Raw genomic sequence first — 22711 nt, 5'->3', positions numbered from 1 at the left:
TTTCAGACTTGCCAAAACCTCTAAAACGGCATTTCCTTTTGCAGTTTGTAGCAAAAGGAATACCACCACTTCCTCCACCAAGCCCTAGGCCACCTAAAGAAATACATCCACACTGAAGAAAAAAAACAAGCGACTTCATTCTTGCAACTCTGCACACAATGGCTTCTGATCCAAATGGGAACTTCTTATCAAATATTTTCTGATGAGTTTCAGATTTATTGCAGGTTCACAAGCACTTCTTTATGCAAGGTTCACAAGCACTTCTCTTTAAACACAACTCTTTTATATATATGTATTTAAATTATTTTGAAGTAGCCTAGTCATTGGTGACAGTAATTCCAAGCAACCTTTTAAAATAGCTGTGGCATGACATCCTGTCCTTCCATGTGAAATTAGCCCTGCCCAAATACAGAGCCTTTTGCAGCACTGTAACTGAAGGAGCAGCTACATGAAATTTGGTCAGGTTTAAAAGTTTCCAGCAGCAATGCCAGCACTTCTGAGTCCTAGACATAGGATAGTTGCAAATACTATTTTATTTTATTTTAACCCACAGTGAAAATGCCTTGTATTACTATGAAAGACAGCCACTATTATTGAGATTGCTTTTTAATAATTCAGATTCCTTGCTTTGACTTCAGGGTTGGGCGGAGGCAGTAGCTGCCCATAACAAACTTCCTGTGGATGCAAAGCAAATACCATAAAGAGGCTTTGACATGGCATGAATGCCAGGGGAAGGTCACAACCCAAAGCCTGATGCCTATAACACTGCTGTGTTTAAGCTTTTGTAGTTCCTGGGCTTTAATATTGTATTGTTTGATATTACAAGCTGGTTTGTGGAATGGTGCCATTATATCAAAGAAGTTTGCCTGTGCTGAAAAAAAGCTTCTAATCCTTTTAGTTGAATGGAAAATCTGGAAGGCATGAACCTCAAAACTTGAATAGAAAGGCCAAATGAAATTTCTCTGAAAAGAAATCAGAATTTGAAAGGGTAATTCATTTTTTTTTAATGGTTGTGATTGACAATCCTGGAATTTCTAACACTCAAAACCATTTTCATCTAGCTCTTTTTAATGCCTCTTGAGCAGTTTCTGCTTGATTATTTTTAAAATATGGTTTAAAAGTAGCGCTGCTATATTTCTGTCTAATTTCCTGGGGAGAAACATAAATAAATATATGTGTTACTGGGTGCTCATGAGCACAATAACTCTTAACTGTAGCACATGGTTGGTACATCTGATGATAGAAGAAGCTAATTTGATAGGGCACAGCTGAGGAAATTCAGTTAGGAAAACAGGAACCAAGCATCTGTTTTGTTTGACTGTCTCAGAACTTTAAATGCTTCCTAAGCTTTGTTGCTTTGTTGGGTTCCTTGTCTTTTCATGACATTAGAAATGCTAACATGAAGGCTCCAAAAATTAAATCTAATCCATCTGTATCTGGCAGACATATTCTTATATGAAGAGAGGAAACAGTGGGATAAGACAGACTTTTCTTTTAGTTACAAATAATTTGTTTCATTTGTAATCAAATAAAGCTTCAGTAATTGAATATATATTAGTTTTCAATTTTTTTCTCTTGGTTTTCAATCTTTGACATACTTGTGTTTAAATAACTGGCAGAACAGTGCATGTAAATAAAGCTATAATAGTTGAGCTTAAGGATTAAAGAGAGAATAAGCTTTCTATTGCACAGCCTATTCTGTTAAGGTTTTTCATTTCACTAGGTTTGAGGAGTGGCAGTCAGCCTGCCCCACTCCCCTCCCTTCCCAAGCAACACCTGTCAGCAGCAGCCATTCACTCTTGATACTGGCCTAAGTGAAGAATTGTCAAAACACAGAATGGTTTGGGTTGGAAGGGACCATAAACATCATGTGGTTCCAACCTCCCTGCCATGGGTAGGGACACCTTTCACTAGGCCAGATTGTTCAGAGACACATCCAACCTGGCCCTGTTTGATTGATGTGATACCTGTGTGACAAAAAGTGCCTAAATTAAAAACAGTATTTCAGGAAATGTACTACAATCCTATTTAAAATGTCAGTGGTGTAAGATCTCTTCAGAAGATCATCTCAAACTTAGACTCCAAAAATAAATGAGCATTGACCATTTAGATTAATACTTTTACAACATATTAAAATAAGAATTTGAATAAACCATTAGGCAAGAGCTGCCACAGTCCATCAGCAGCTTGATAAGTTCTGTGATTTCTGTTTGGAAAGCAGCTCCTTCTTGCTTTTGTGAAAAAGGCAGAAGCTCAGTGCCTTGTGATTAGGATCCTTGCTTAGCCTAGTGGTGTCTTCAAGTGGTTTATATTAGTTGCTGGTTTCTTATAGCAACACCAAAACCTGCTCATCTTAAAATGTGTCTGTATAGGTAGTCATAGCATATGCTTGAAAAAATGTCTGGTCATGTCTGTCCACAAAGCAGTGGATACCCAGCCTATGGGTGAAATATGAGATGGTGATTCAACAAAGACGTTTATCTGAAAAGGCAAAACATTCAAGCTTTGATGCCACTGATCATAATTCAAATTAAAATTTGCTTTGAGTAAAAAAATGAAGAATCTATACATCTTTGGAAAAATTTCATAGAGTCCTGACAGGGATTTCTATATGACTACAGGAGAAAGTCTAGCACAAAGCCAAATTGGACCAAATGGGGATTTGTTCTGATGCAGTCTCTCAAATATTGATTTAAGTGAGCTTAGGAGAAGCTAATGTGACAAAGAACACACCTAAGCTACCCATCTCTATCAGAAAACTTAGAGTTTTCCAAATGAATTTGTGAGCTGCAAGGAACTATTAGTAATTGTTTTGACACAATGGATATAAGTATAAAATATTAAACAACATAATATCCATCAGCCCCAGAGAATCCAAGTATTAAAGATTCTGGTGATATCACATCCCAGGGATACACAGCACTTGGAGCTTTTTATGCTTCAGAACACAAATAAGAGAAATAAGGGAAAATGTTTCATTAGGAAAATTAGTCAAGCCTCTGTTTAACCACAAAAATCAGAGTGCCTTAGTCATTTAAAGCAAGCAGCATTTTTAAAGTGTCATCTTAAATTTAACATATACATTAGTTTTTACATACCAACAAGTAAAAATACCACTGTTGTAAACAAAATTAACTAGACATGATAAAGCCATTACAATTAACTTTAATAGCTATACAGATTTCTTAGCTGTCCTAGTAGAGAAGTACTGTGTCATTTGTAATACCCATGTATTTCATAGAGAACTTATACTGTGAACCTGAGGCCCCTGCACCAAATGTCTCTTTAGATACAGAAATCTTTAGAAAAGGAAAACAAAGCCAGAGTGCCTCTCTCTTTTCTTCCTTTTTTTTTTTTTTTGTAAGCCAGCAGTAGCACTTGAACTATCACAGCCATAATAAAAGCATTATCACTGTTACAACACCAGCAACCACAGATGCCATCTCTGCTGAGAGAAACATCTCTCCACACTAAGAGACAGCATCACTTCCAGCTAGAGGTTAACCTGTGTGGAATCTGAGCTATTGTTCATCTCAGAGCAGAGATCAAGTGCCAGCTATTACAGCAAAAGCTGCCAGATCTTTCACTGGATGAAGTCATGTCCTGTTCAGACCCTTTAGCTGCATCCTCAGTATCTCTTCTCCAGGCTAACTAACTAGATGTCCGAAGTCTTTCCCACTTGGAAGAGCTGATTCTTGCAAAAGTCTTAGATTGCTATATGAAATGTGTACTTTAAAATGGCTGTAGTCCTGTAATTTCAGGAATTGTGTGTCAAACATATGTCAGATTCAGTTACACCAATGTTGCTTGGCATACAACAACTGCCTTTACAAAGCTGAATACCGCCAATTTGACTCAACAAATGTAGATTTTAAAGCTGTAAGGAATTATTTATTTTAGTCTGACTGCATATATAACAGAGACCTTCCACCTGTAAACTGTGCACAAGGACTATAACCTCTATTCATCTGTATAAAGTCTTTTATAAGCATTTCCAACCACAATTTCAGAGTATGAGCTGACCACGGATAAATTATTCCAGATGTTAAATACAGATTGAAACTTTATATCCTATTTGCATGCAGCCTGTGAGCTTTTTTTCTCCTTGATTAAAGACCCAGCCTTTGTGAGCACTGTCTTCTTCAAAGATTGTGTTAAATCCTCAGTTACTTTGAGATAAGACCTTGACTTGAACAGAGTTGCAATTTTGGGGAAAAACTAAAGATAAGGCAAAATAACAATGCATTAAACAAGCAAGCATCTGATAAGCTCTGTTAGGAGAACATCCTCACAAGAGGATCTGTACACTGTTCCTACTCAGACCTTAGAAGGACTTACAAATCCTGTCCATCACAGTTACAACAGAGATTTGAAGGAAAGGAAGCTTAATACCACTCAGCACAGATGCTATTTTCTAATTCTACTCTCAATTCAGCCACTGCTTTTTAAATTAATTTGATTGGAAAACTTGAGATAGACAAATATGTTCTAATGGCAATAGGTCTCTCATGAATAGGGGAATGTCCCTCCTGGGCTCCAGCAGTCTGATGTCCTCTGGTTGACTGAATTATAAACTGACTGAGCTGGAGCAATCAGCCACTACCAGGGACAGGAGTAAAGGCTGTTCTCAGTTACCCTCTCCAAGGTAGGCTTTGGGAATTATTCTTTTCAATATTTGAGAGGTGCAAACACCTGATGGGAGCTTTTCCAGCACACAAAGTGCTGCTGATTATTCTCCCCTGCGTGATCTCTTTGATGTAATGCTGCTCTTAAAGGCACTTTTAATAGGATGCCTCCCCTCTTACCAACCAGCCTCATTTTCATTAAGTGTGTGGGTGTTTCACCTCTTTGAGACTCTCTATCCAGGAGTTCTGCAGTTACTGGGGGAAAGGGGCAGATATACAGTTCACTTTCTTCAGAAAAGAGGCTAAGAAGGGTTGTGCCAGAGCAGTTGTGTTAATTGTTAAAGAAACATAGTCTCAATGCCAAGCACAATGTACAAATCACTCCATGCTGCCTCAGTTCTGAGCTCCCAAAGCTCATTTGGTAGGTTCCCAAAAGGATAAAGCCCCATCTGCTAATTCTCCTGTACAGAACCTCATTGATGGTATCACTCTTATGCATGAATTAATAGCTAGAGAAATTACTTTAGCATTCATCTTGTGGCTGGTGTGTGGCTGAGCAATAATTCTAAAGAAATATTGGCTGGAAAGGATGTAAGAAATGTCTATTTCCTGCTGGGATTCAGGAGGAAAGATGGTGGTTTCTCTGCACAAAATGTTGGTTCTTCCATTTCCTTTAGCATTGGTCACACACTCTTTGGAGACTGATTGTGAATGAAAAAAGCATCCTGTAGTTTCTTCCAGGAAAAGATTTTATCTGAGTCCAGCTGGAATTTTCAACAGGAAGTCTATGCTTTATGGTCATGTTTTGGAAAGAGGTAACCTTGCAATACTCTTGAAAAGTAATTTCCTCAAATGTTAATGAGATATACTCTAACTAGCAACAAAGGCAAAAGAAAATAATTTCTTGTTTTGCCAAATGAATTGAAAATTTTTTTCAAGGAAAGAAGATAATTCTGCCAGCATAAACACCATTAAATAAGCCACATACATGCCTTCTATTGTTTTTTATCAAAGCAGAGAGGCCGCTTAAACATGTTGAAATAATAGGCCTTTTATGTTTGACAGGAAAATAAGTGGCATGTTTCATTTCCTTACTTAGACTGAATTAATATTAAAAACCTCACACCTTCCAAGAACTTAATCATAATCATTTTAATGGAAAAAATCAATGTATAGAATTAGATAAGAATTGCTCTTAAAAAAATACATATTCTCCTAAGAAAAAGCTATAGAGGTCTAGATAAAAGCCTCATTTAACCAGAATTACCTCCTAAACTCAACTGTGCTGTTAAAATGTCACTTGCTCTCAAACTCTTACCATGTAGCCACAAAACACATTTGCATACTGTTTCTATAAGGCTTGTTAAAAAGCTTTCAGATTTCTTTGCTTTAAAACATTCAAGTTTGAATTAAAAATAAGAGAAGAATCTCAAAGATCATAAATAATTCCATTATTGGATCGTACTCATACTCCCTGAGGTCCATGCTCCTGGGCCTTGTGTGTTCAGTCAGGAATGATTCCAGAAGTTGATCCAAGAAAAGAAACAATACACTGCCAGTTTTGAAATAGTCTTCTTAAACCATTTTGTATGGTTTAAGAATTGAAGCGAGCAAGTTTATCCTTCTTAGTATAAGTCTGGATGTTCTTATCTATACACACGTCCTTATAATCTGTTTATGTCTTGGACTTCATGAAAAGCCCTGGTAATTTCCAGAATCTATAGTTTCTGAACAATACACATTTATTTCCCAGCTTTAGTGTTTACTGAGATATTTGATGTCTAATGCTCTTACTGATGATCAGTTTCTAAGCAACTGGTAAACAGGATTTTTTAGTTGTCAGTTTCCAGAGGAAATTGCAACTCATTAAAGTGAGCATGCAAAGCTAACCTCAGATTGTAGCCATTACACTTATTTTAATGTTGTATTTCATTTAAAATGTTTGATCAGAGAACAAGTCTCCTAGGATGCATAGCTTTTCTGGAACTCCACAGTGAACAGCAGTTCTTCAACAAGCCTCATTACATTCAGTGCACAATATCAAGCAATGTAAAGAGAACGAATAGCAGCATCACATTCAGTTCATTTTATATTGATAAAGCTTTTTGTCTCAGGACTAACATGCTAATAACCACATCAATGCTTGTTTTGATTAAATGGATTTCTTCCAGCAGTGGAAGCAGAAGTGACAGAAGTATAATGCACTAAGGATATTCACATCCTTATGCAGGTGGAATGATTAAATTTAGCATCAAGTTAGGTTGCTCTCTAATTCAATCTCTAATTCTCGCATTCAATTCCACCAATGAATGTTTAAGTTACAACTGGCCTGTGCATCCTCTGAAGTTCAGCTGTCAGGATAAATCTGGAACAATTCAGAAGTTATTAGCCAACTAGCCCTGGATGCATCCTTTGCTTGTGATTTTTGCCTCTCTGACTGGACAAGCACCACTATGTGCATCAGACAAAATTTATCAGAACAGAACATGACAATAGCGCAGTTAGAATGTGCTAAGCTCTCTGGAACCTAAATTTAATGCCCACTGAGATCAGAAAAGGGTGAATAGTGAGAAAACAACAAAAACCCTCAAAGAAAAATGTCTTTATCTACTCATAACATTTATTAAAAGACATTCAGTCCGTGTTAAGCAAACCATCCCAAGGACTTACCCTGCAAAATAAAAGACTGTGATCCTCAGAAATAAAGAGCTTATTTTCAACACCATGCAGGGCAGCTCCCAGAGCAAAACTGCACTCTGTGTTTGTAGAGTCAAAGCAGCAAGTGTTACTATGTGGTGAGTATCAGCCCTGCCAACATCTGACAAACCCAAGGAGAATGAACACGATGTTTCTTTAAGCATGTAGTGCTTGAGCTGTTAGCCATTGTAAAAACATTAGAAGCAAGAAAGAAAATAATGAACATTACTGTACCAAAACAGGAAAAGCAGATTTCCTTCCCACCCACCCCCTGCCAGTTACAGCCCTGGCACTTTTTATTTCCAAATTATATCATGGCAAAGGAATGTGTCTTTCTTTGCCTGATGACCTCTGATTTGGAGAAGTACGCTATTCAGCATAATTTAGCACACAGAGAACAAAGAAGTTTAACTGTTTCAAAGGAATGCAGAATTTCAGTTCTTGTTATAGCTCTTATTCTTCTGAATGCTCATCACACAGCTTAATATCCAGCATATATTGGATGAAAAGGAACAGTAACTCATCAGCGACAGCCTCATTCCAGACTCACCCCTTCTCCCCCTGCCCATGCAAAACAGCTTCCATTTCCTTGTGAAACAGCAACAGCTTCAGATTGCAATTAAGTTCTCCTAAGGATATTCATGTCGCATTTAAGTCAAGAAATCATGATCTACCAAAACATTTAAGAATTCAGGTTACAAGCCCTACTGCCAAGACTGCAACCTTTTATTTAACGCAGATTTACATGACAAAGGGCCAAAATACTGACCAGTGCCTACACCTGATCTTAGAAGAATGAAAATCTCTTAGAAAAGATAAAGCCTTTACAGAACAGAGAACAGCAGAGCATAAAGCTTATGGCTAAGAAAAGAGTTAAAAGAGGGAAAGTCTGGTTTATTTTTTTATTTATTTTATATGCCTATTTAGAAATTCATTTTGTCAAATATACTCCCCTTATCATAACAAGCAGATTCAAGACTATGTTAAATATAAGGAAGTTTAACAATTTTTTTTTACACAGCTAGTATGGAGATGAGTTGTTCAAGATGAACTGGAATTACACTGAAAACAGCTCATGACAGCAGTGAAAGATGGGCTTCTGTGATCTTCAAGAGGCAGGTAATGACTACTTAAAGCTTCATGGTCTCAATGCTTTAAGTCTCCAGCAATTTCCTCAGAATCAAAAATTATTTGTTCTCAGAGAAATTTTTTTCAAATTCACAGTGCTCTCATAAAATCCTAAATAGAACCATTACTCGCAGATACTGACATTTAGAAAGCAGTGCAGCTAAACTTGTGATCCTCCCCTTTAAGATATGGATAGATCACCCCCAGGGTTACAACTGAAGTAGTGCTTTTTTTAATTTGCTTTTACCTTTTCTTGAATCCTCTTGGCTTTCACTGTCGATATAAGTTTCCAAACTGCATGGATAGGAAGCTTTATGAAACAGGAGAAGACAGATTTATGCAGCAGATTATCCATAATTTAGGCAATTTCTCTTACTGCTTCCCTGTTTGGAGTTCAGAATGCATGTTTTCCTCCTCTTCCCAAAGACTCGTAGTCCTTGACTGTTGCACAATCCTTTTCTGCAGAGCAACTGGTGAAAATCAAAACATCAAATGCAGAGCCTGCAACAAATGACTAGTGTTAAAGTGCCACAAGGGCAGTGTGAGCTGCAAGAACTGAGGGGCAGTTCTACCAAATGCAAATCATTTCCCTGGCAGCCTGCTCAAATAGCTCTACTTCTGGTAAGAACATTCTGCTGCAAAATCAAATAACAGTAACCAGCTCCTGATTTCTCCTAGTCCCCCTAATGCCTGATGCCTCTTAAAGCTTGTTCAGCTGCAGTAAAGAGGATAGAAAACTGCTGTTTCCAGCACATTCACCCCTCCTCCTCAAGCTGTATTTCACTGACTGCACTGTCTGGTTTCACTTTTGTTTCACACACAATCCTGTTATGTGGATTTCAGTCAGATTAATGCATTCGTTCATTCCCCACTTTCTAAACTGGAACTGCAAGGCACCAGTTACAGAGCATAACAGTGCAAGCTCAAATAAAGCTTAGCTTGCAACTAGGGGCTTTGCCTTGAATCTTACCTGCAAACTCATTTCCTTTCAAGTCATTACATTTGTCTTTATGACCCCTTCTCTACTTTGCACTTTCAATCAGGAGACAAGTATTTATCTGGCTTTTGTAGTGGATAGAAAAACGGCAAAGCACATTTCCATCAATTATCATCCTAAGTTCTTGAGTTTCAGAGTTATGGAAGTTTGGGTGGATGTCTTCCTCTCTCTGTTGTTGTTGTTGACCTTTTATGCAGAGAAGTCACAGAGCTGGGTTCTTATTACAGTAAAGCAATTCAGTCCTTGCTACAACTCCAAGTTTTTTAAGTCTTTCCTAAGGTATTTCTCTGTGCATAATAAATTATTTTAAGGTCAGTCCCTACCCAGCCCATTCTATGATTCTATTATTTACATCTTGGATAGTGCTACAGAATTTATCCTGAAGCTATTAAATACAGCTGCTAAAGACTAACCAGCCAGAGAACGTTATGTGCCTCCTGCACATCAACATTTGTGGGAGGCAAAAGAAATAATTTCTTTACCTTGTCAGCACAGTTTGTGGAAAGTAATCCATATGGTAGGGAAATAATACTGCTTTGCAGGACTCTTCTTCCACTCCTCCTTTTCAGGTCTCACAGCTACAAAAAAGCTTTCAATGCATTCAGGAAAGAATCCAGGACAGATTTACATGTTTGTTTTCAGTGTTAACTCATCCCACACTACTTGCACATATCCCTCCCTTCAGGTTTGATGCTTGACACAGGCAAACATTCTGACATTTCATGCTTGGAATTGTGCCTTCAACAAATCCTTTTTGTGTTCCTAAATGACTGTTTGGCTGCTTATATTTCAGCCCATCTGTTTGGATGGCACCAAGCCTGCTTACAAGGTGATCTTCCTGTTTCACTTCCTATCCAGAAATGCCAGCCAATTTTGGGCTCTCGGCACAATACCTCTCCTGCCCTCACTTTGGTACAAAGCCCTGCTGAGTCAGAATCACTGTTCCTGTGCTTTTTAAAATTTGTTGGCACTTGTGTGATTCTGACCACCTGAGCAGCAGAGGAAGAAAACTGGAGTTGTCAGCACTGTAAATTGCCAAGTGCACTCGTTACTGTGATGCCAGGAGGATGTTACAAAGATCAGTGACATATCGTAACATGGGAATTTTAATTGCTCTGCAAAGCCAGGATCCCCGCAAACAGAAGGACAAGAATAGTAAAAGGAAAAACACAAGCCACAGGCATAAAAGAGTCAAGCAGGGAAAAACACTGAGCTCCAGTTTGCTGTAGTGATTCCTTTAAAATGACATATACGAGGACATATTTGTTTTGTATAACTTCAGACTTGTACCTAAAATCACAGTGTTATGTTTATGCCATTCCCTGCAAAATCATGCCAGGCTGAAGTTGCTTCTTTGCAAAATTCTGAAGTGCATGACCAAGCTCTTTCAGAGGAATAGAGCACCGTAGGCTTGTTTCAGATTGGCCTAACAGCAGTGTTTCAGCAGGCAGTTGTACACTTACCCCTTCTGTGCTCCATATGGGTGCTTATGGAGCACAAAGGGAGACATCTGCAATAATCCAGATGGATGGAGCCTCAGAAGTGTGGACAACATCACCTGGTTGAGCCATACCTTGGCAAATATCAGAATTCTGCATTTCCTTGATTGGTACCTTAAGTCTTTATTGAAACAGAGAGAAAGGTTTCTTAACTAGGAAATATTTGCACTGTCAAGAGTAAGTCAGTGGGTCCATATCACAAATGTTCTTCTGCCCTCCACCCTGTTTAAGAAAAGCAATATCAGGCCAAGAAAAGCAAAGACAGGCTTTCAACAAACAGTATCAGCTGTCAGAATGTTTTAGTTTAAGAGTTGTAGTGAAAAAGTCTCCTTTCTCTGGTGCAAAATAATGTGACAAAATTTCCAAACATGTTCTGACACCTGAAAGAACAGTTTCTCGTTGTACCCCGTGTTTTTACGAAAGAGATGCCCTCACTTCTCATGCCATGATATGTTTAAAAGAAAATGGTAGAAATTTAAACATTTTGAATCTGCCTAGGAATGCATTGAATTTATACTAAAATAATGATCTATTGTGTGCTCAGAAAACAGCAAACAACAGAGACTAAACTTCTCAGCTCCGGCCTGGCAACTATCCAGTATCAACAGGAATAGCACTAACCTATTTGTTCAACTAATTCTTGTGGTATCAGTCAAGGTGAATTGAGCATCTCCCACACAGCACTGAGACAACCCCTGCCCTGTATTATAAGCTTCTCTAATGACAATAATAAAATATATCACTAGCAGACAAAATCCACAAACAGCATCCAGATCCCCTATAATAGTAGCAAATAATTCTTTTTTCACTGAGTGCAGAAAACCTGCACCAGAATAGAGATATGTATGCATCTGAATAGGTATATGTGTATGATTATATAGATGTAGGTACTACTTATGTACACAATACTCCCACCCTGAAAACACATTTAGGAGCTGGTGAACAAACACAGACTTTGTCCTACTACTCAGTGCAAGCTGCTGGCAGCAGGACAGGCAGCAGCAGGTAATTCTTGCTCGTTGTGAGCTGTTTAATTGTCTTCTCTAACTATTCTTGATATCTCAGCCAGACATTTTTGCATTCTAAAGCCTTTCATTGCAAAGTTCCTCTATCCCAAGGAAACCATGGCCTTTGGATGCTTGAAGCATATCCTATGTGTATAAAGGAAGTATTGCATTTTGGCTTTGTGTACAGTCAGAATAAGATTTTGCTTCTTCCCCCATCTCCCCCCACCTCATTGCTTTGATAAGTAACAATAACTCCAGCAAAGCTTTTAGTCCAACATTTTCAACTAATCTGATTTTCTGTATTTTTGAGCAGGATTTATTAGTTCAATTCTAGTTAAAACTTGATCCAGTTCCTTTTTTTTTTTTTAATTTGGAATGATGCAAACTCTGATATGCATCACTAATTTAGATTTTCTAGGATTTTAATGCTTCAATTTTAGTTCTATGTCCAGTAACAGTCTCCTGAGTCCAAAAAAGACATGATGATACTGGAGCATGTCCAGAAAAGAGCCATGAAGATAATTAAGGGACTGGAATACCAATTATGGGAGGAGAAACAGAGAGCTGTGACTGTTTAGTCTGGAGAAGGGCAGGCTCAGGGGGGATCTTCTTAATATACGTAAATACCTGAGACGCTGAAATGAAGGAGGAGCTTGACTTCTCAGCAGTGCCCTGTGAAAGGACTGGAAGAAATGGGCAGAAACTGAAATGCAGTAAGCTCCATCTAAATATAATTGTTTATTAAACCACAGTTACTGTGGTGAAGCATTGAAACCTGCTGCTAGAAAGGTTGTGGGAGTCTTCAACTTTGGACTCAAAAGCTCAAAGCCCTGCAATCAGTCCTGAGCAGTCTGCTCTTTCTGACTTTGCTTGAGCGTGGTATTGTACTACACCATCTCCAAGGAGTCCCTTCCAGCCTCAGCTGTTCTATGATTCTGTGCAATTATAAGCTATTACTATAAAAAAAACCCTAAGGATATGCAAATGGCATCATTAATTCTGTGTAAAAGTAAGTGCTTTTTAAAGGAAGAAGATACAGTTAAAGAAATGTCACCAGTAAACGGATTCCCAAATATATAGATTCATTGCTGGTACAGTGCCAAAAAATATTTCCTTTCATTGCAAGAAAATTTGCCTGAGTTTTCAGAATGCTTCTCAAGCATAATACAGCACTCTTGTCTAGAGGCATTCACACAGGCATCAAATAACTACATATACTACAAGTCTGGTTGCCAACAGCTTACTTGAAACTGTTGGACCAGATAACTGGTTTATAATTCATCCTAGGTGCTGAAGTATTTTCAGAATTTTTTCCTACATCTCCCAAGCATGCATGAAGCAGTTTGCTTCCCCCTTTTCTTCCTTATTTCCCAAGAATACAAAGTCATGAGGAGCAACTGGCTGCAATGGTAATTCTGCTATACCAAGGCTTCACCCTTGATGATGTCACTCTAAGAAAAGAGAGACCCTAGCTGTAAAAAAAAAGCTCAAAACCCAGCACCCATTTCTCAAAACTTCTTTCCTTGGAAACGCTCTTCATGTTCACCCGATTAACCCTGCCCAGTCAGAAGATAATGTCAAATATTCAATTTGCAGGAACAGGAAGGAACAGGTTGATAAGATGATAGACAGAGGCTGAGACTTCTACGCTTATGTCCTGCCGTGTTTTCCTTGGCCAAAGCAGTTTCCTCCCGTTACATTGTGCCAAGTAAAGGAATGCATCAGAAATCAATGGATCGTAAGCAGGGTGTGTGATCAGGTGTCACATGGCTGAGAGGTGGCTGTCAGTGGAACACACTGTGCTCATGTGCCTCTCAGAGGCCATGTACACAGATCTATCAGCCCAGCACTGCTTTCAGAAACTTAATTCCTTTAATAGCCAACCTTGGAGTCACAATCAAAGAGTTAATTTCCCATGGATAACAGGCTGAAGTTTTATACCCATATTGCCACACTAGAAACACAGAATAGATATTCTTATAGCCACTGTCCTACAAATGACCTACCTTTTACTCTCTGCATAGCCAGGAAAGCTATTTGTCTTTTTAAAGCTCCACGGTATTAGGATTTGGGCCCCATTTGTTACCCACTCTCCTAGTTCTTCGCGTTAATGAGCTCTAATCAGCAGCCTTCCATTTTATTAAGTGTCACCCTCTAGTGCATTGTTTAAATTTATCTAAATTAAAATCACACCCTATTTAAAATTTGCCTCTTGCTCTAAAATCTCTTGATCAATCATTCTGTAGTTTCAGCCTAGCCTCTACAAATTTGATCAATGTGTTCTTCATTTTGTCTTCCAGATTGTTTAATAGAAACCTTAATTAGTGCTTTCATTAATTAATACCAGACTCGATACTGATTCAGAGACATCCCATTTGATAGCTCCCTCACCACTGGTGTTTCATTGTTAATTATCCTGACATTGTAGCCCAGGCAATTCTGCATTCATGTTACAGGTTTATGAAGCTGAGAAGGGCTTTTTCCTTCCAAATCCTTCCTGAAGGAGCTTCCCACACACAGCAACAAGAAGCCATGGTAGAGTTAGATAACAGAAATCCACTGTGCTTTCACTTGTCTATTAAACACATAATATACTGCAGCTTATTAACTTAGTCTGAACAAAAAAGTTCAACTAATTATTCACACATCTCAAAGGAGCATGACAACGTCTTTTTCGCTGCACTGATGGACTGTGGGTTAGTTTTAGGGTGCTTCACAGAGCTGTGGGGCTAGAAAGGCCAGGTGGAAGTTCACTGCTTCTGAACCTGGCAGACAGCTGAGTTTTTCTCACCTCTACTCTTTCACCCAAGGTTTAACTCATTACATCACCACAGTCTCATCTCTCTAGCCCAGTTAATCCTCCTATAGCGTTGTTAGCATTGTATCCTCAAGTTCCTACAGTATTGTATCCTCAAGTCTGCCTTCAAACACTCGAAAGCAAGTAGCAGGCCATCCAAAAACCCACTAAGCTCCTAGCCAGCAGAAAGTGCCTGAAGGGTGGAAGAAGAGAGCCTTTACTCCTTAGTTTGCTTTTTTCTGACACACAACTCTTCCAGCTTCAAAGAGGACTCATCTGAACAGTTTCCATATCTTACTCAGAAGAGCCCTAAGCCAAAGCACTTCCCTTAGAGGTTTGCTTAAGGTGGAGAACACTTACAGTACAATCCAGGTTCTGAACAAGAGCACTTATTTAAGGCATAATCAGAGGCACACAAGGTCAAATTACTGAGAAAACCCTCTCCTATTCAAGTACAAGCTCTACAGAAATTGCATCCTGGACACCAAGGACTAGACCTGCAAGTGTACTTAGGGTTACCAGACTTATATGTGCTAAGAGCCTCATAAGAGATTGTAGGAAAACAGGAAAGTTTCTCAAACTAAGCCTGATTCCAGCAATTCACCTTTAAACACTTAGCATTAGCTTTTCAAAATATTCCCCTCATCAGACTAGGGAAAGATAACATGGAAATTCAACATGCATTCTACCAGATTTGGCATACAATTTTCTCCTTGAAAGTAAGGAGTCTCTTCACTCAAGTGAAAGTAGCCCCTTTTAGCAATTTAACTTTACTCCTCAAACTTCTTGCACAATTTCTTCTGCTGTATTTTTGTTTGACTTCATATCTATGTAAAACCTTTTTTCTTTTTGAATGTACCTACTATTCTCAAGATAATTCAACAATTGAGAAATAAAAATAACTGACTTTTTTTCCCATCTTCTCATGGTCTGTAATTCTTTTCCAAGGCCCTTCCAAATGTTCCCCTAGGAACATTTCTCTTACAGAAATACTACGTACCACAGAGGAGGAAAGGAAAAGGATTGCAATATCGGCTTTATAAGAGCTCACCTTAGGTTCTCTTCCTCTCACTTAAAACACCTAGCCTAGAACATGATTTAAGGAGATTACTGCTAGGTAATTCTATATTTTTTTCCTCTTGTGTCTGTGAAGATCTCAGATTTGAGGCATGTGAGTTAAGCAAGCAAGGAGAGAAAATGGTGTGAGTGCATGAAATACGCCTTATCCTGATAGTGGAGCCCTGGAAAATGTTAAAAATAGTCTTTGAAAATATTAGGCTTTGTGTTTTCTCAGATCAGTGCACCTGCATAAGCAGTATGATAAAAGATGTAATTGTTAGATGTGATGATTGTTTAGTAATTAAATATAATTATTATATAACCATAAGAAGAATCATGAGAAACTATGTTGGAAATTTAAAGAGGGCTATATTTAGCTGAAATCTGTGTATACAATAGAACAATATAAGTTTAATAATTAACATGAAAGTTATGTAATGATAGAGTATAAAACATGTTCACCTCAAATGTATGGTCAGAATCAGATTTGGGTGGAAATTATCCAGATTCCCAGAGCTCTTGAATAAAAAGCACTGCATATAATCACTTATGTGATTATGTGGTTTTGAACGCTAACAATCCTACAGTGGAGAATGTGAATCCTGCCACTGACAGGATGTAAAAGATCTAATTGAAAGCATATGTCATTTGAAAGCTGGTGGAGAGTAAGGACCAATTGCTGAGCACCTGAAACTCCAGGTGCAATTAATAATTCAGCTGCTTAGCATATACTGAAAAAAAACCATAACTTATTTTAGAAAAGATTCCATTTTAAAATATCTATCTCTAAGGGCAATTCATTTATCTATTGATCAGACTAAAAGAAGAATGTGTTGGAAACCTACATGCAGCATAAAAGGAAGAACCAGCATGATAGTTTAGAATAAAAGCTTGCCCAACATGCTCTGAATTTCATGTTGTAAATTGGCAAACATCTGACTTGAAGAATGGTATTTGAAAGTAAAAAAGACATTCAAAAAATGGATTCTGAAAAATTATGTCTGGTTTAGACTTTACCTGTTTATATATCAAAGGACACTCTTCCTAGTAGTTACGTGTCAATCTCTTCTGCCTTGTACACACTCCAAAAATTATTTTAGGATTGAATTATCTGTCAGTTTTGGATAGCCTGGATCTCCAGTGCAGATGATATACAGTTACTTTAAAGACATCAAGAAGAAGCTATTGCTCTCATTATGCACAGATGATCAAAAAAGTGCCTAGAGAATAATAGAGGGCTGTATTATTTTCTGTTTTACAAATCAAGGACGTGTCTTGAGAGCACCCATAGCCAGATGTATCATCATCTCACAAAAACCAGCTGCAGGAATGGAAAGACATGAGACAGACAGTGATCATGAATAGTCCTACAAAGGCTTTTACACGAAGAAGGACTGAAAAGATGCAAACTGTTTAGAGCCGGAAGGAGACAGACACAGAGGGAAATGAAAGACTGTGGAAGAACTAGGTACAGCACATCTGAAACACAGGAAGGAAGTCTGGTTTTTTAATAGATTTTCTTTTGAATAAAATAGGAAGTGATTAAAATGTGGAATTTTTTTTTTCTGCATGTCATCTCAGGGGTCAAATGTTACTCAGATTCAAAAGAAGATTGAACAAGTAAGTATATAATGGGAACATTCATTAGAAAGGGTGCAGACTGGGATATCAAACTGTATGCTTCAGGGCAAAGGTCCCTCAACAGCTCTAAGGAATTAGAAACCAGACTTTTATAAGCAGTTATTCTGGCAGGCAAGGAAAGAATTGTGAATTCATTCATAATGCCTTTGACCTAAAACACAAGGGGAAGACACAGATGCAAAAAGGAAATAGAAATAAAATGAGTAAACAGACAAATCAACATGTAGTTACTTAGAGAGAAAATCCCTAACTTACTCCTTAGAAAAAGAAAAGGGATGAAACATCAGTTAATCACCCTGAGAGAAACTCAAAGTTCTGAGGTTAGGCCCAATGAGGTGGAGCTATGAAAAGACAGGAAAAGTGTTCCAAATGTTTGAGTAAAAGAGCATCACATTTATTGAGAGGGTGAAAAAGAAATGTGACATATTGAAGAGATGAATAAATGGATTTTTTATTAAAACAAAAATCACAGAGCAGATGCAATACTAAATGTTTTTAAAGTTTTGTTAATTTAAGTTGATGGTTTACCAGGGAGGCAATTTGCCTAAATTATTTGCTATGTGTATTTATCATCCTGAGCTTGAACATAGTTCAATTGTAGCAGAGGCAGAAGCTAACATAGAAATGATCATTCCCCAACAGACTGAAACTTGTTGACAGGAAAGGATGATGAAACCTGAATTATGTGTTTTGTGCACAGATATGATAATTTGTCAGGGCTGTTTGACACTGACTTCCTCTGCCAATGAATTCTCAAGGAAGGAAGGCAGGAAGAGAAAACCTGCAACCTATTTTCTGTCTCATGAGGCAAATTAGATTAACAGATTCCAGTTGCAGAGTTTGCTGTGTTATTAACTTCTCTCACTCTGAACATTGCCTATGTTGATACACAAACTGTTGGTGGCTGGAGTTATCTTCATTATCCTGGCTTATGACTACAAGTGAGCCATAAGCCATGTTTCAGCCCAGGCCATTTTATTATCTTTGTCTGTTTGAAGTCAAAAGGACCCCCTCAAACTTCTAGAAACTCTAGGCAAAACTTGTCTGAGTCACCTTACAATTATTACTGAAATTTATTGAGCAGCCATGTCCATAAATACCCTTAACCTTTGTGTTTAGCACGGTAATCTTCAACCTTATAAATTCTTGTAAGAGAATCTCTGTAAAGACATAATTAAATTATAAGATCATGGTGCTGCATGATCAAGTATATTACTGTCAGACCTGTTACTTTTTCTCCCAGTGTGTGGGACCAAATGTGCTAGATTCACTTGACAAAAGGCAAGCTGGAGGGTGTACCTGTGCCCCACAGCTAAAGGTGCATAAAAACCAGAGGTGAGCAAACCACCAACCAACCTTTCATCACCCACAATGGGTCACAAGCTGGGTCAACAACTTGGTCATGGCACCCCAGAGTGGGCTACTGGTGTGGCACAGCAAGGGAGGGAGTTCCCAAGGTAGGAGGTGGGTAGCTGTGAGCCACAGGGGATGGCCCCACCAGCCAGTGCTCATCCCACTGCCCTCATGGAGGGAGCAGGGCAGGCTGGAAGGGGGCAAACCAGGCCCAGCAAGTCCATGGGTGATGGGGTAGGTCTGGGGTCAGGCTGGGAAGCAAATTCATGGGTCAGGGATAGTCCATCAGAAGGGTCCCCAGCCAAGTGTGGGCATGGCCATGATGCAGCTGCAATGCAGACTGGCTGGGACCCAAGGACCCAGAGCCTGAGCTTAAAACCAGATCCTGTGTGAATGGCAGGTGAAGAAAGACCTCACCGAGTCCCACCTACTTTCTCCCTAAGACCAGCAGCTGTGTCACAGGGCACTAGCTGTGTCAAACCCTCAGGGCCCTGACATGAGTAGAGACTGTCCTCATCCATTTCTGCCAGACAGAAGGAGTGCTGCTGTGTTACTGCTGTGTTCTTGTACCACAGGTCACAGTTCTGGGGGCTCTCTTTGCAGGTGTCACCCTTTGTCAGAAGCAGTTCACAAGAGCAGCCGTACCCAGTCAGAAGATGTGTCCCCTGAGAGCTGCTTCCTGCAAGAGCTTTTAGCAGATGCACACACAACTGACTTGAGAGCAGAGCAGGCACACAGCATTGCTTCCCCCAGATACCTTCATCAGCTTCCAGCAATCTCCAGGTCACAGAGTCCCTGCATCAGGAAGGGTGTCTTTAGGTGTGGCAGCCCAGGTTAATTTTTTGTGCATGAATTTCTCTAATTCCTCTAAGAGCCCATATAAACTGCCCATAACATTCTGTAGCAATGAGCTCCCCTTCTTATCATTCCTCTGGCTGTTGAATTCCTTTATGAATCACTCTAAAAAGCAGAAACTATAAATTCAGCTAAATCACTGCTGAATTCTTACCAGTAACTGAGAACAGACCTTGATCTAGAAGCATCAATTGCTTTGAGTGATTTGATACTACTGTGCTCACATGCAAATATAAAATTTTGGGCTTAGAGATATTAGGAAAGCTACTCATGGGAAAAAATGATACAGTGTGTTTCACTTACGTAAAATCTGGCAGCCAAAATGTTGAGCAGATTAAAAAAGGAAAGTAAGGGGCATGTTAGTAAAAAAATTATTGCATAGAGACACCTCCAGAGACTACAAGAGCAGAGCAATCACAGTGTCAGCACCATTTATCACCAAGAGAAGACTCAGTGTTCTCACTGTAACCTTGTGTTTCTATGGAGAACGCCTTCTTTGGCTTTCTCTCCAGTTTGATCGATACAATACACCAAATATGCTCAAATGCTGTTTCCAGACTCAGTCAAGGTTCCATGATAGAGCAACAGTACACAATTTGTCAGTCAGCAAAGAAAATTACCTTACAGTCACTGTATTTGGGATCTTCAGTGCAGCATATAACTGGGAAATGCTCACTTACTCTACAGAGTATGGGGAAATTTGAAAAATAACACTGCAGAGCTGGGACAGATAAAGACATGAGCAGAATACTCTCATCCACTGATGCTATCAAAAACAGGGACTTTTTCTCATGTATCTGCAATGGGAATGTGCAATAGGATGAGGATGCTCTGCTATTATAGCTTGGTTGCATCACCTTTTGAAGTGCAGGAAACCCTGTAACACCAAGAAAAAATATTCAGGGATGGAGCATGAGAGCTTGTTGGCAAAGTTAGCTGGGAGTAAATGGCACAAGGTAAATGCTTAAGGTGGCACATACGGTGTGTTCCCAGCCTACCCCGAGCTGCTCAGAGCACCTCCAGGCTGTTGTTGTTCCCTAACAGCAGCTTATCTTGTAAGAGATGATATCTGATGCAGATATCCAAGAGACCCCTATCTGATGCAGAAAGCTTATGCCAGGTGTTCTGCTGGCTTTAAAAGACTGAAGAAAAAGGAAGACTCCATTTTCCTCAAGATTTCCTCAAGAACACCTCCATTTCAGGTGTTCTCTGTCAAGAGTCATCTCGAGGGCTTTCTGTACACAGAACATTGCTCTTGAGCCTTTGAGTGACTATGGGTTTTGGGTGGGAAAATGAAGAGCTGCATTACATACTGACAGGAGATCATTGCAAGACAGGGTTTCTAGTTGAGTTAGTGGAGTCACAACTGGAGCTAGCAGGGTGTCTTACCCCTCTCTTCCCCCATTTTTCTGTTTAAAACCCATCTTCAGCACATGGGTCAATTTGCCTATAGATGTTCACAGTGCATGTGTAAGACATTACTATTCTCCTTCCATATGTTTTTTCCATGGCATTCCATGAATTAACATGATGCCATTACCCTGGGATTTACTACTGCTCTGTTTTGCTCCTCATATCTCACTGTTCCAGAGCATAGTAAGCTAACCTCCTGCTCTGTTGTCTCAATGCAATTTCCCTTATCACCTCCTGGGATATCTCCTTCGTAAGCCTTGGACTCTGCTTTAAATAACAATCTTCACACTGACTTTACAAAAAGCACACTGTACTCCCTGCTGTCAATGCAATGATAGATTCTGGAAATAAATGGATTATGACACAAATCACAAAAAAAAAATATTAACAGTGCCAGAAAATAACATTTGTATAGACTGTCAATTAACCATGTGGGAAACCTACATATAGAAAACATCTGCATTTATTTCTACAGTATCAGTATTTCATTCAACAGTACTGGGTTATTTAATTCCCTTGATGAAATGAGTGCACAGAGTGCCTATTAATGGAAATAAAATAAATGTACTGTGTGAGATAGGAGAAGATTGTGTGGATGGAAACAAGCACTTTTTGGGGAAAGGAAAGCAGCATTTGTATCTGGGGTTTTTTGCCTAAGAGAGAGTGTTTGTGCATAATTTATCTGATGCATTTGCAAGGAGCTGTCTACTCATCAGATATGAATCTCAGGCAGCTAAAAACACAGGACAAATCTCACTCAAGGTAAGAGGATCTTTAAGTCCCAGTACCCAGTCAGCCTCATCATGGCCACTGGGATGAAATGAACATCGTGTTCTGTAAAGTGGATTTGTTACCACCGATTCACTGCATAGTGATGATGGAACAGTCATATATAAAACCCCTTTCTGCTCACTGCCCTAGATTCCAGCTTTTAACTCGGAAAGGTAACTGAGCTGCAAAATTACCTCATGTATTTTGTCCAGTGGTGGTCATGTACATACAGGTCACATGTAAGTGGCATAGAAGTAGACATACAGGTAACATAACAAAATGCATGCTTGCCACATGCATTTTCTGAGTAAAGCATGAAAACCAAGCCTTACTTCCATTCTTTGATTCAGCTCTGATCCTCTCTACCAAAAGCTGAAGGGACACTAGGAGGCATTTTACAAGAGCATGGCACATGTTACATCTTGGCTGCAAATAAAAGGCTTTACTTTCTACAGCTCTTGCATGCCTGCAATGGCTGGACTCGATCTTAAATGTCTTTTCCAACTTCAACAATTATATGTAAATCCAGAGTACCTCCTATAATGTTGTGAGGGATGCCATTTATGAACATGGCCATAAATTTACTGGAAAACACTTCTCACTCTTGCAATATTTAAGAATTTCTAGGTCACAAAACTCCAATAAAAAGGTCATTTCCAATATTATCCTTTTTTTCCCCTCAAAAGCATGTCTTTCCAGAGCTGAAGCACTCCTCAGCACCTTTTAAGTTCAAAAATGGCCAGAATGAACAACAATCAGCAGCACACCCATCTCTTTCAGCCAAAGGACAATTCAAACATTCTACCCTAAATATCATTTACTCAAGAGCACAATTGTCTCACTGAGTCACTTTTTTCAGGTAAACACCG

At 39.0% G+C, this 22711-nt stretch overlaps 1 protein-coding gene across 2 annotated transcripts in view; it reads right to left on the bottom strand.

The window, feature by feature from the left end:
- Positions 1–8957, bottom strand: part of ATP2C1 (ATPase secretory pathway Ca2+ transporting 1) — a 61678-nt gene extending 52721 nt beyond the window's left edge. The window contains exon 1 of one of the 2 annotated variants that reach the window (XM_066555902.1): positions 8698–8957. In XM_066555902.1, the coding sequence (XP_066411999.1) occupies positions 8698–8805 (108 nt within the window). In that variant the 5' untranslated portion in view covers positions 8806–8957. The remainder of the gene's footprint in view (positions 1–8697) is intronic. The other variant, XM_066555922.1, reaches the window with a different exon arrangement.
- Between the last annotated feature and the right edge of the window lie 13754 nt (positions 8958–22711).

This window comes from Molothrus aeneus, chromosome 1 (assembly GCF_037042795.1).
Source record: "Molothrus aeneus isolate 106 chromosome 1, BPBGC_Maene_1.0, whole genome shotgun sequence".
NCBI classification, from domain to species: Eukaryota; Metazoa; Chordata; class Aves; order Passeriformes; family Icteridae; genus Molothrus; species Molothrus aeneus.
Note: the sequence above shows the minus strand (reverse complement) of the source record. Positions and strands in the feature narration are given on the sequence as shown.